Raw genomic sequence first — 12,654 nt, 5'->3', positions numbered from 1 at the left:
TTAAGGAAAACTGTATTTACGAATAGATTGTAGAAGGGGTTAGATTCGGTTCTCCACTCCTGTTCAGAGGGCGGCGCTATGCACACCGAAATAAATAAACAACAGAAGAAGAAGAGGAGGACGAGGAAGAAGAAGAAAAACAAAAAGAAGGAGGAGGTGGGGTGGGGTTAGGCGTCAATCATGGCGGCTCACCGAATACGGTGGCTTAATAGGTTATACGTTTTCTGCTTAATATGCCCCATCTGCGTCTCGGCTTTCTTAAATCTGGAAGAGCTGAATGAGATGAAGTATGGCATTGAAATTCTTTCCGATCCCGTCATCTTGGGGCAGGTGAGTAAAGGGTTGAAATCAGGGAAGCTAATGGTTAGCATGCTAGCTAACGCTAAGGCACGCTTAGCCCGACCAACTAAAACATACAGTTATAAATCTATACAGATAATACAAATATGCAAGGTATGGTAAAACTCCATTCCTATACTACTTATCATTATGCGTTATGGAAGGAAATGTTTATAGATGACGAGCCATGCAACAGCCACTGTTGACAGCTGTCACAACACAGCTGTCCAACACCACCACATATTATGTTGTGACAACATGTAACATGTACTATGGGCCACCCTTTGGTGACCCATTACGTAACTTTCTTTGGACTTTATTGTAGTAAACGATATACAGCAATCCTTGTGTCACCTCATAGTATGGACTTCAGTGACCTCTTTGTCCCTTAGACTAAAACACAGGAGGTTATGATGGTGTCCAGCAAGTACAAGCAGATGTACGAGTGTCGACTTCCAGCCCAGGCGATCCACTTTCACCAGGAGCTGGCTTCAGAGCCCGAAACACAAGGGTACGCAGGACCGGACATCCCTGACCTACTCAGACCAATGCAGGACTCCCCCTGTCTAGTGAAGGTTGGTACACAATGCTCTCTGTCTACACTACTGGTTTCGTTTTCTTTTTTGAGGCTGGATTAGTTAACGGGATGGATCGCTGGGTGAATATGATGTAATACACAAGGCACACCTACATGTGGCGCTGTAAACAGACATAACCAAAGAAGAAGACTTTTCAAGCGCTGCCGTCGCCGGGTGTCTACGTTTGGTGTGACTGTGACACAGGTTGATTAAAAACTTCCTCTGACCTTCTCCACTCTACCGGTGCAACTTGTCTTCAGTTTTCTCCAAACCAGCCCATCAAGTTTGTTTTGCTGTCTTTCTGAATCAATCTGCACGTGCCGTAGCACCAGACGGGAGAGCGCTTGAAACATGAATGCTTGTTGGTCCATAATAATCATTGATGTTTGAAATTATGTTTACATGGCTTTGTGATGAGCTGACAGATCAGTGTTTCAGATTTCCAAAGCTTTTGGAAATGCAGCACAAGGATGAGTGGCTATGCCCTGGGCCCCCAGATGACTAAATACGGCCCTGGCTATTTGTCCCCCCTCAGACAAAAGACTGGTGGACGTATGAGTTCTGCTACGGTCGGCATATCAGACAGTACCACCTTGAAGGTAAAGCCCTGAGCTTCATTTCATCTTTTCTTTCCTCAAGGCACATGTTTTTTTTTTTTTTTACAGTTTTTTTTCCTTGCAGACTCTGAAATCAAAGGGAGCGTTCTCTTCCTTGGTTACTTTGAGTCTGAATTTGACTGGCACAATGAAACAGCAAAGGTAATGTAATGATTCCATTTGTTGTGTTCCTGACACACGCACACACATACACAGATCCACTGTCACGCCAGCAAACATCTTATTCATCTTGCTGTCTCCTCAAGGGGCAATATGACAGGATTGAGACTCACATGCGGTCATCCCTCTGTTATCACAGCTCATTTGTTCCAGACCCAGGTGGAATTCCCCATAGACAAAAAGACCATAGACCAAGTCTTTCACTTGTATAGCTGCTCCAACTCCAAGGTGCTTACAGCGCTTGGACACTGCTAGCACATTTACCTGCTGATAACGCAACATTCAGGTTGGGAGACCACCACACTTAGGACATCATGATCCTGTGGTCAGGATGATCTTCTAGTCTTCTATACAGCTTTTATCATCACTCAATGTCATCACTCAATACTTTTACCAACTGAAAATGTCCAAGAGCTACTCATGTTTGTAACATTTCTTTCCATATTTCCAGCCAAACAAAGACAATATGCTGGTTTTACCACTACAAGAACAATATGCTGGTTATCCACAACTCACCTTTTCTACTTCACAATGCATTTATTTCTAGTCTTCTCATATGATTCACTGGAAACCTTAATGAAAAGCAGGTTTATCCACCTCTGCTGGGCTCCTCCAGCCGCATCCGCTGCCTTCTGAAGCACGGATGCAGCCGACCCCCTCTTCTGTGGCCATTTCAAGCGCGGCGCCAACGCTCACACGTCACACATCATCTGAAGTCGCGGCACACAACCACACCATCGTGTCTGCTTGCTACCAAATCCGTACTGAGGCTCTATATTTGCTGATATCGGCAATACCAACTGGTGGCCAATCAATTGTAGCACTCATACTAATAGCGCCCTTCAAGGGTTGTCCACTCCTATTAGCCAATAGAGTAGACAGAATAAGAGTAAATACGACATTTAAGACTGAAATAAAACCTTAGTGCCAAGCAGACAGAAAGTGACATTGGACGTTCTGGGTTGAGTGTTAGCTTGTAGTGGGTTATGGCCTCCACAGTAGCCCCTTTTATTAGTATTATGAAGTATCCTGATTATTATTAGGGGCGCATGACAATTTTCATACCGATAAATACGAAAAGAGTAAAAATAGCTAAAAAAAAACAAATAGTTTCAACAGTTGAATAAACTTGGGTAATGTTGTAGGGCTGCAACCTTTATTGGAATAATAAATGATTACAAACAATATTCAATGATATGTTTTCTGCTTGGAGGAATGGTGTACGTCAGCCATGCGGAGGAGAGGGAGGAAGTGGGTGTTTGAATACGTGGGAAGGTTGAAGAGGCGAGAGGAAGCAGGGCAAGGAGAGAGATGGAAAAGAGAGATCGCCGTGACCGCTGTGCTGCACCAATGAAATCCCAGCGTGAAAAGCCTGCTCAGGGCAGCTGGGGGAATGAAATGAATGAATTGCCACCCACGGTGTTTGAAGGCTATGTGGTGTAGCTGGTGTGGGAAGGCTCCTTCTCATTGACTAGCGACTAAGTGACTAGAGGTGTCTTGGCTGAAGGGTTTGTTGGGTTGCCTTGATGTTGGCTGTTATTGGGAAGAAATCATTGTCTGTGTTGGTTATATGGTTCATGGTTGCAAACACCTCAACTGAACTCATGAACTTTTACCAACGACACTCAAGGAACTCTCAACCTCTATACCATCTGGTACAGCGGTGTAGATTTACTATGCACTTATTTCCATGATTATGGAAATAAACTGGCAACAAGTGTGTACTCCTCCTAGTACTTACAGTGCTGTCCCTGTTGTTCATCTCCAGGCCGCCAAGCAGCACAGACTGAAACGCTACCACAGTCATACCTACGTGAATGGCAGTAAGTGTGACGTCAGCGGGAATCCTCGGGAGGCCGAAGTGCGGGTGAGACTTTTCAGCTAATGTCAGAAGACAAATAAACGTACGGTGGCGTGTGTGTCTGCACATATTTCATCAATACCTCTGACGGTGTCCGCCAAAGGAGAGCGAGTATTAGTAGTCTTTTTCCTTCCTTCTGTCAGTTTGTGTGTGAAAGCGGTTCTGCCGACCACATCGCCCGGGTGGACGAGCCCCAGTCGTGTCGCTACGTGCTGACCGTTCACACGAGTCGCAGCTGCCAGCATCCTTCACTGCGCCCTCCTTCCTCTGGCCAGCCACTGGGGATCGTATGCCAGCCGGCACTCAGCGCACAACAGTACATGGACTACGTCAAAGCTCAAGTCTGTGAGTACCCCTGCCCACGCTGCCATGGGGGGCCGAGACACTACAGGTTTTCTTTCCAGCCGGTCACTAAAGCAGGAGATTTGAATGATGAAGCCTCCTTGGTTTGAGGGAAGGAGCTCGCCAGTTCAGTCGCTTGCTGGAGAAACTGGTTGGAAAGAAAACCTGCAGTGCTTTGGCCCTCTGTTGACCGTGCCAGAGCGATACCACACGCCTGCTTGCGTGAATATGTAACCATGCCAAAAGAATATCAGCAAACACACGCCTGGCACACGAACACACCACTTTGTGTGGCAATGTTATCTTTATTGTTCCTTTTTAGAAGAGGCTGGAAGAGTAAGAATTGGACTGTTGTGTGGCTGTGAATGTGTCAGGTGGCGTGAGTGTGTGTGTGTGTGTGTGCGTGCGTGCGTGCGTGTGGAGTGTGGACGCACCTAGCTTCTCTGACAGCCTTCCTCGACTGTGGCTATGTTTGCTAACATTAAAGGAAAAGTGCACTTTTTTGGAATTTTGCCCATCATCCACGATGATTATGCGAGGCACGAGCAAACGTCTCAAACAGATAAAAGAGGCAGGTAAGAATGCACGTGATGGGCCACACCTATCCCACCTAAAACAAAGCGCCAACCAGGCTGCATGTCCATCATGGCAACGGCATATGAAGCACATTGTTATTCGTGTTTTTACCATTGTTACGCCCAAGAACTACGTTACTGGCGTAGTGACACCTGGCTACTAGCAGGCTAGCGACTAGCATCAGCACACACTGGCTCCCAAAGCCTCAGGCCACTAGCAAAGCTAACGCTACATGTTGGAGCGTGGCTCGGTGTAGCCTTCCTTTCTATGTTGTGATGTGACATCCATGCACCCAGGAAGGAAGTACTACACGTATGACAGGTGTAGTACTTGTTACTACAGGCTAACAGCATGGATGGAAACCTCCTTGGAGCTTTTTGGAGCACGTTTAACTAATTGAATACCAAAGATGCAATTCTACGTCTTTTACTTGTTTTTGCACAAGATGCAAAAAAGAGGTGATGAGGAAAACTGCAGAATAAAAGAAGTCACTATTCAAGCAGCTCTGAGCTGCAAGGCGGCATGGGTCTTGGAGGAGGAGCACGGAGGAGTTAAAGTTATGCTTGAAATGTATCTTCTCCCTAAAAGCCGGTTTGTTTGCTGAGAACTGATATTTTGATATTTTGCTGAAACCAAACAAGTGCACTTTTCTTGTAATGACCGGCTCATGAATCAGTGGGATTGAACATTTGTAATCTGTGAATTAGACCGATACCGATGGTGGTGGCCCCTTCCCCAGCATCTTTCTTTAATCATGGAAGCAGTCTGGAAGAAAGTGTCATCTTGTTTCTCTTTGCTTATTCCCAGCGGACACAAAGCGTAAAGTGGAGCAAATCTCCCAGGAGCTCAGGAGTCTTGATGAGATGTTGGCTGGCGGTGAAGAGGCGGGGTCCCCCGTGGAAGTAGCTGCAGAAGAAGCGACCACCGATGGCTCAGACCGGCCAGACACAGAAGGTACTCCTCCGGCCTGTCCCCAGCATTTCCTTGCTTTTCTCTCCTGTGAAGGTCTTCCTGTTTTTTCTAGCAGATTCTGCTGATGCAGAAGATGCAGGGTCAGAAGAGGCAGAGGATGCTCAATTTTGGGAGGGAGTTGCAAAACCAGGAAGTTCAAAAACCAGTGTTTCTCACCAGGAACATGAGGTACACGTACAGTTATCAACCATAACACACCATCATGTGTGCTCTGTTCCGTTATTTCTACTGTACTGTCATCCCTTCGTCGTGGCCAATTAGTTCCAGACCGGACCGTGGATAGGATGCAATATTAAGAAATGGAATATTTTGGCAGTTAGGACATAGAAAACATCTTTATGCCTTTCAAGATGTGCTTTTTACCATTCTTAGAGCCCTCTAGACATGAAGCAACACCTATGTAGTCACTTTTACACTCCTATGATCTATAGTAGACATGATAAGCCATAATAAAACATAACATAACTCACATGTTAGCATCGGGAAAGTTCACATAATGTCAGTCGGTCACATGGCATTTTATCATCCCTCATCACCAGGGTTTTTGCTACATGGAATGAATTGTCTTCAATGTGAAGTAAAAGCAGTGTATGGATGGACATATCAGTATGCTACATTAGCCGAGCCCATTATGGCCACCGTGGAGGGTGACACGTTGCCCGCATCATAACTGTCACTATGGAGCTGTCATATGACAGCCTCTGTTTTCGTCCACTAGAGAGCACACTTGAAGATGTGCTTCCCTTTTTAAAAGCGTTGTGTTCACAGGCCACTGATTCTGACCTGAACTCGCAGACAGACCAGGAAGTCATGGATGACGACAGTGAAGGTATCTCATCGGATAAGTCACCGTCAGCATGATTTAGCTGCTGCTCAGCTCTGCAATCCTCTCCGCTTTCTCTTTCAGCCGAAAACTTCAATTTCAAAATCATCACGGACCCAGCGGACCTGATGAAGTTCGTCCAGCATCTCAAGGAGAGCAACAGAAAGGTTGGTGCCGTCCTCGACACCAGCGTGTATCCTCCCCTCGTCTGTGCGGTGGATCTGTGTGCCAAGTCCATGCGCTCTGTGTGTCTTGTGTAGAAAGCACAAAAGCAAGCTAAACGGCGAGCAGAGGAACGTGCCAGGGAAAGGGTGTCGGCGAAGCCTGGCAAAGACGAGGGAGAGGATGATGAAGATGAGCTGCTGCTTCGGGAGTTTGAGGATGAGATGGCTGACGTGTCGGTGCCGGCCGATAAAAGTGATGAGATAAAGGAGAAAATGCAGAAGGAATTTGACAACATCATTGATGAGGTAACAAAACACCCTATAATCAAACAGAATAGTCAATGGGGCATGTGCAGTACAACGTAAACGTCAACATCACGTGATACCGGCTTCCCTGACTTTTTCTTCCAGTTGTTGGAATAACTCCATATTGACAGTTTTTCGTCCGTACAGTCTTGAAATTATGTTCAGCTCTTTCATAGTTTGGATCAAAAACAAACTCCACAGCAGTCCAGTGCTGATTGCTTGCCTCCATTTTAAAAACTGAGGAACGTCTCTAGCTGCGTTTTACATCATATCTGAGCATGTGCTTGAAGAAGGCACTCAGGATAAATTTAAACAGGACAACAATCAAACTCAATCTTGCTAAATTTTATAATTAAACTTGGGACATGTTTTATTTAGAGATATATTTTCTTTTTGAAGAAAAAGCGGACTTATGAATAGATTATAGAAGGGTTTAGATTCTGTTCCACACTCCTGTTCAGGAGGTGGCGGTAATGTACACTGAAAGTTGCTTGCTGAAACCTACCTGAGGGATGGGATGGGATGGATGGATGGATGGATGGATGGAGGGAGCGAGCGAGCGAGGGAGGTGGAAAATGGCTATTAGCAATTAGCAACCCCCCGTATGCATACTCTATAATGCTACACAGACAAGCACTTTTGCGCCATGACATCCACTACATAAAGACAGTTAGGACACTGATAAAATGTTACTTACTGCTGGATCTTCTAACTCTTCCACACCACCAAGTAACGTTGGGAAGGCGTAGGGATTCAGCAACAGTTTGGGGGCGAGTCCAGCTGCATAGTGGCCCATGTTCACTAAACAGTGAGAAATGCCCTTGACAGATGAAAATGCATTTCTTTTGCTGGTAGGGAATCAGGAACTCCAACCACCTGTGCCTGATGTTTGCCTCGTTAGGAATTGGAAACAAATGTAGCTTTCCCTTACCAGGAAGAAACACTTCCTGGTACACATTGCTAACACTAAACACAGAAGTAGAGCTTGGGGGAGGGCTGAGAGGGTACCTGGATTCCAGCCATTTCCATATAAGGAAGCCCATGTGTGACGTCACAGGGCGCCAGTGTTGGAACGCCCTCTGAGAGAGAGTGTTCACAGCCATCCCAAAGTTCTTTCAGGGCTCACTTCTAAAGGCACAAACCTCCTTATCTGAAACTTTGGCTTGGTTTAACACCAGAATACAACATTCTAACAACATTTATAGCTCAGAAAAGTGGGAATAGCATAATGGTCCCCTTTAAGAGCCAGCTAGCCCTCCACACAACTACCGTTATGTGAGTAAGCTACATTTACCGTCATCTGGCTGATTTGTTCTACGTTAACCTTGTCTCCTGAGGAGATGATATAACGTGGAAGATGTGCTGTTTTAACATTTAGTTTTCCTTCGCTTTCGTCGCCTCTTCGATCGTTGGTGATGTAAGCAGAAAAACATCCTACCTTTTTTTGTCATGGAGGTATTGCCATTGTTTAGGGAATCGTTGCACCCATAGTTAATATGCTGGTCACATGATGTAAATGGAGCGTGGTTGGTGCTTTTCCAGAAGGCGGAATGGGTGTGTCCCATTACGTGCATTCCTAGCTGCCTCTTTTGATATCTTTGTGTCTTAGTGTTCATGTCTCACATAAGGGTTGTGGATGATGGGCAACGTTTATAAAGTGCACTTTTCCTCTATCATGTCTGACATGCATCACTCCAAATTAGGGGTGTCCTTATCTGCTATTGATATTGATATCTGTCTGACATAAGATGTGTCAATATTATTCCCACAGGGGGAAATTCCAGGTTTACAGTAGCAAAAGCTTACAAGAGCATAGAAAGTGCACCATCAAGGTCATATATGTATACACGTGGGAGTCCATCGTTTCCATCATGGAGGACAGCAAATTAGTATGAGATTATATGATTGGCATCTAAAATCACTGATATCAGCACTCGGACACATGATCCGGTCCATTCCACGCTCAGCTTTGTGTGATTGCAACAACATGCCAACACATGCTAACATGCTAAGAGGAGAAATATCAGAGTCCAAAAAAGACGTGCAAAACCCGTGTGGTGGCGCAGAACTGAGAAACCTCCCAATTCATGCTGCTTTCGGCTGGGATTGATGTCAGAATCGGCCAGCTCTCAAGCCTGCATCATATGGGAAGGGAAGGGAACCCCCTTGGTCAAAATAGCCCAAAGATAAAGAATTGGAGCACACCAAAAACCAAACATGTCTCCAAGCCAGTTAAAGCTCACTTTTTCATGGTTTGTCCCTCTGAGCTTCATTCTGTTGTTGTGTAGGCGCAGCAGGAATTGGAGACAGAAGGTCTGAAAGGCGAGTTTGATCGCACTCAGGCGACACAAGCACTGGAAACCACGCTGGATAAGCTGCTGGACCATCTGGAGGAGAAAGACGAGCAGGACCCCGATGAGGAGCAAAGAGCCAAGGACTCGACCCGGGGCGGCCCCGGCTTGGCTCCCAAGCAGCCCGGTAACACGGCGGACTCTTCCGTCACACCCCCCTCCTCCATTCCTCTCACCTCCCACCCATCTGTCCTGACAACCCATCGCAGAACAGGCACACACATGGATTCATGCAGACTAAATGAGACCATCTTACTTTGTGTTTACCACAGTCCACCCCCTTGGTTACATAGTCGGCAAGTGAAAGGATGCACTTGGACCTTTGATTATGCTAACAAGTGATATATGTGCTTTGTTAACCCTTTAAGATTGCAAAACTGTGTCAAGCAACATTGCTGAATTGAACAAGCAGACAGTATGTAGTTAATACTTCACCCCACCACATGGCCGACATTTCTAACGTCAGTACCACCGTCACAGTCCACATGTGCTTTTTGGGCAGGCAGGAGGGGACGTGGAGGGCTGTCAAAACAGCGCTAATTGGAAGGGGGGGGTGGGAACCCCCCAGGAATAGCAGCTTACTGGTAGTATCCACAGGAGAGTCCTGCCAGGTAGATACAGTAGATCGTAGATACTGACCTGAGGATACCATGATAATAATCAGACATTTTGATTGGATGGTACGGTGGAGACAGGGATCGGATATTCTCAGCCCATAATATGCAAATTAGCCTCCCGTCAGAAACTTTGGGTCATACACATACAACATTATACGTTTTTCTGCAAACAAATTTTCCAAATAGTCCAACTTCATTCGTCGTTTCTCATAGTATGAAGGCTTCAACTTGATGCTACTAAAATGATGCTCTTCTCATAAGATAATATTCTCATAATATTTATATCTGCCATTGTTGCTGTTGATGTTTTTCTTAAATGTTAAATACTGTATTTCGAAGGTGCCACAGGGCCGCACTTTGGACACCCCTGCTTGAGACTGCTGGTCTCTGACGATGACTTTGTCCCTCTTTTGTCTCGTCACCCCAGAACAAGACGTTGCTGACCATATTAAGATCAAAATAACTAAGTATAAGGCAGGCAGCAGCCCCCATGGTGAGTTGACAGTGCAGGAGTTGGACAAAGGCGATCCCGAGTGGCAGCACATAAAGGATGTGGTTAAAGAACAGCTAGAGAAAGCAGGACTGAAGGCCGAAGGTATGAATGGGGAGTGTTAACCTTCACTTTACGGCCCCCCTCCCTTTCTGTCTCTTATCTTGGCTTCCTTAACCTTCTTTTGTCCTAAGGAACATGATGTATCAAAATCTAAATCTTTCTTTGGCTTCACAAATGGTACATGAGGAGGATGGTTTTGGTGGCTGTAAATTGTTGCATTGGTTGGACTTGAGACCAGGAAGCTTTTATTTCCGTCTTCACAACACACGAATGCCATCCGATGCAAGTCCATCCATGTGTGTGCTCTCTGTGTCCTCGCTCTTTCCACATATAGTATGTCTTCTGTTGCATCACCGTCCTGCTTTCATTTAATAAGAAAGCGCCCCCACTCCGGTTTCTTTTTTAGGTAGAATTGAGGTGAAGATCTTGACAAGGAAGAATGCAGAAGAGGCAGGCGAACAGTGGCTGACGGAAGAAGATACAAAGTCCTTCCGAGAGCTCCTCATAAACCTGCTGGTAAGTCCACTTATCATCTACTCTTTTAGTGGCTTCACTTTATTGGATTCCTTCTCGCCAGAGTAGACCTGAATTGACGCTTTCCCACCTCCTCCAGAGCACAATCGAATAGAAAACATTTACAAACATTGAGAGATTACACAAGAATACCCACAATGCGCTCTGAAATACTTGAACTGACACGACAAGTATTAATAGATGCAGTAATACCTGCTTTATGGCGCCTCGTTGCTTCCAGACCCCATCGTACGTCAATGTCCGCCAACTAGGATTCCTTATAAAATGGAATAATATTGTAATTGGAGCAGAGAACACCTGTTTACCACCTTCTAAATACACTTGCTAACATTATTAGAGCCTTCTAGACATGAAATAATACCCCTATAGTCAACCGTTATACTCTTATTACCAGAAACAAAGACAATAATGGCCTTCTAAATACATTTTAACATTATTAGAGCCCTCTAGACATGAAATAACAGCCCTGTAGTCACCTTTACACTCCTATTACCCGATATAGTAGACATAATAAGAGGACACACCTATATGTTCATGAAGTGGTGCTTTTGTTTTTTTTGTTGCCACAGACCGGAGGTACAGAGGAAGTTTACAAGGAGCAAAAGCGCCTGCAGGAGTTGGAGAACAACTACAAGTTTGTGTGGGGAGAGGCCCAGGAGGAGTCCCCGTCTTCCAGCACGTCTGACTCAGAAGACGTGGATCTATGAGCCCGCCAGGGCCCACCGCCAAAGTGGGCGGGGCTCTGCAACAGACTGATGGAAGTAGTATTGAAGCTGGCAGGTGATGCACATGTATGCACCTTCACGAAGATAGTTTGCAGTGGATACGTGAGATTGATGTCAATCACTGTCAGCCCTACTTGAATGAGTAATGGTGGGATATCGTTTGACTAAATGTCAGCAAGAAAAGCCACCAGTGATGTATGATAGTGTCTGTTTGCCTTGGAGGAATGCCACATGGCTCATCACAAACACTAAACTACAACACGGGGCACACAACATTCTAAACGTGTGTACATGTACGTGTACCGACACGCTACGGCACTTCCTCAAGGAAAATGCACTTTTCATTTTGCCCATCATCCACCATCCTTATGCCAGTCATGAACGCATCTTTCTCTCTTCTCTGCCTCCTACAGATATAAAACAGAGTAGTCACACCACAGCAGCTAGCGACTCTAGAGCTGGCTAGCGACTCTAGAGCTGGCTAGCGACTCGCGTCAGCACACACTGAATCCTAATGCTTCAGGCCACTAGCCAAAAAGAAAGACGGACATGTGGGTTCATGCCTCACATACTGTTAGGATTGTGGATGATGGGTAAAAGTTAAAAAAAACGTGCACTTTTCCTTTAAGGTTAGTCTATGGGGTAGGAACGCTGACATTTTAAGTTTCATTTCTTTACTTTAGTTCTCGAAAGCAAAGGACGCTCCCATGCCCAATTTGGTAATTGTACCAAAAAACACATCATTTTGGATGCATTTTGGATGTTTCACATTTTGGAGGGGCATCAAAAGGGCTGGGTTTTTGTGAATAATCAGGGCTCTACTTGTACATAGTTAATTTTATTTTGGAATCTTATTCTGTCGTGTGTGAGCACAAACACGCCAGAGTAACCGCAGGAGTACATGATAAATACACTTTGAGGGCTTATCAAGATGAGGGAAGATTTTGGGAGGAGCACATGTACCATTAAAATCCTGTCAGCTGTCTTGTTCTATTTAATGATTACCGCGTTAGATGTCACCATCCCAATGAGGCATAGCTATGTCTGGCATGACACGCTGACTGACAGCTCTCTTGGCCTGGCCTGTTATTCTACATTCCTAGATGTCTTATTAAAGCCTCTATTCTTTTGTCTACA

At 45.4% G+C, this 12,654-nt stretch overlaps 1 protein-coding gene across 3 annotated transcripts; it reads left to right on the top strand.

Annotated features, from left to right (window-relative positions):
- Nucleotides 1-122: 122 nt before the first annotated feature.
- On the top strand, nucleotides 123-12,501 carry os9 (OS9 endoplasmic reticulum lectin). 3 transcript variants are annotated; one of them, XM_058054305.1, is made up of 15 exons: nucleotides 124-330; nucleotides 732-914; nucleotides 1,453-1,516; nucleotides 1,599-1,675; nucleotides 3,462-3,560; nucleotides 3,698-3,899; nucleotides 5,280-5,426; nucleotides 5,500-5,612; nucleotides 6,213-6,273; nucleotides 6,352-6,434; nucleotides 6,528-6,737; nucleotides 9,026-9,215; nucleotides 10,133-10,300; nucleotides 10,665-10,774; nucleotides 11,362-12,501. In XM_058054305.1, exons 1-15 carry the CDS (start codon nucleotides 181-183, stop codon nucleotides 11,497-11,499), a joined length of 1,995 nt encoding a protein of 664 aa, XP_057910288.1. In that variant the 5' UTR covers nucleotides 124-180; the 3' UTR covers nucleotides 11,500-12,501. The 3 variants fall into 3 exon arrangements, with proteins under 3 accessions (XP_057910289.1, XP_057910288.1, XP_057910286.1); XM_058054303.1 differs by having other exon boundaries at nucleotides 5,497-5,612; XM_058054306.1 differs by lacking the exon at nucleotides 10,133-10,300 and having other exon boundaries at nucleotides 123-330; nucleotides 5,497-5,612.
- The last annotated feature ends 153 nt before the right edge of the window (nucleotides 12,502-12,654 follow it).

The sequence above is a fragment of the Doryrhamphus excisus genome, chromosome 18, assembly GCF_030265055.1.
Source record: "Doryrhamphus excisus isolate RoL2022-K1 chromosome 18, RoL_Dexc_1.0, whole genome shotgun sequence".
NCBI classification, from domain to species: Eukaryota; Metazoa; Chordata; class Actinopteri; order Syngnathiformes; family Syngnathidae; genus Doryrhamphus; species Doryrhamphus excisus.
Note: the sequence above shows the minus strand (reverse complement) of the source record. Positions and strands in the feature narration are given on the sequence as shown.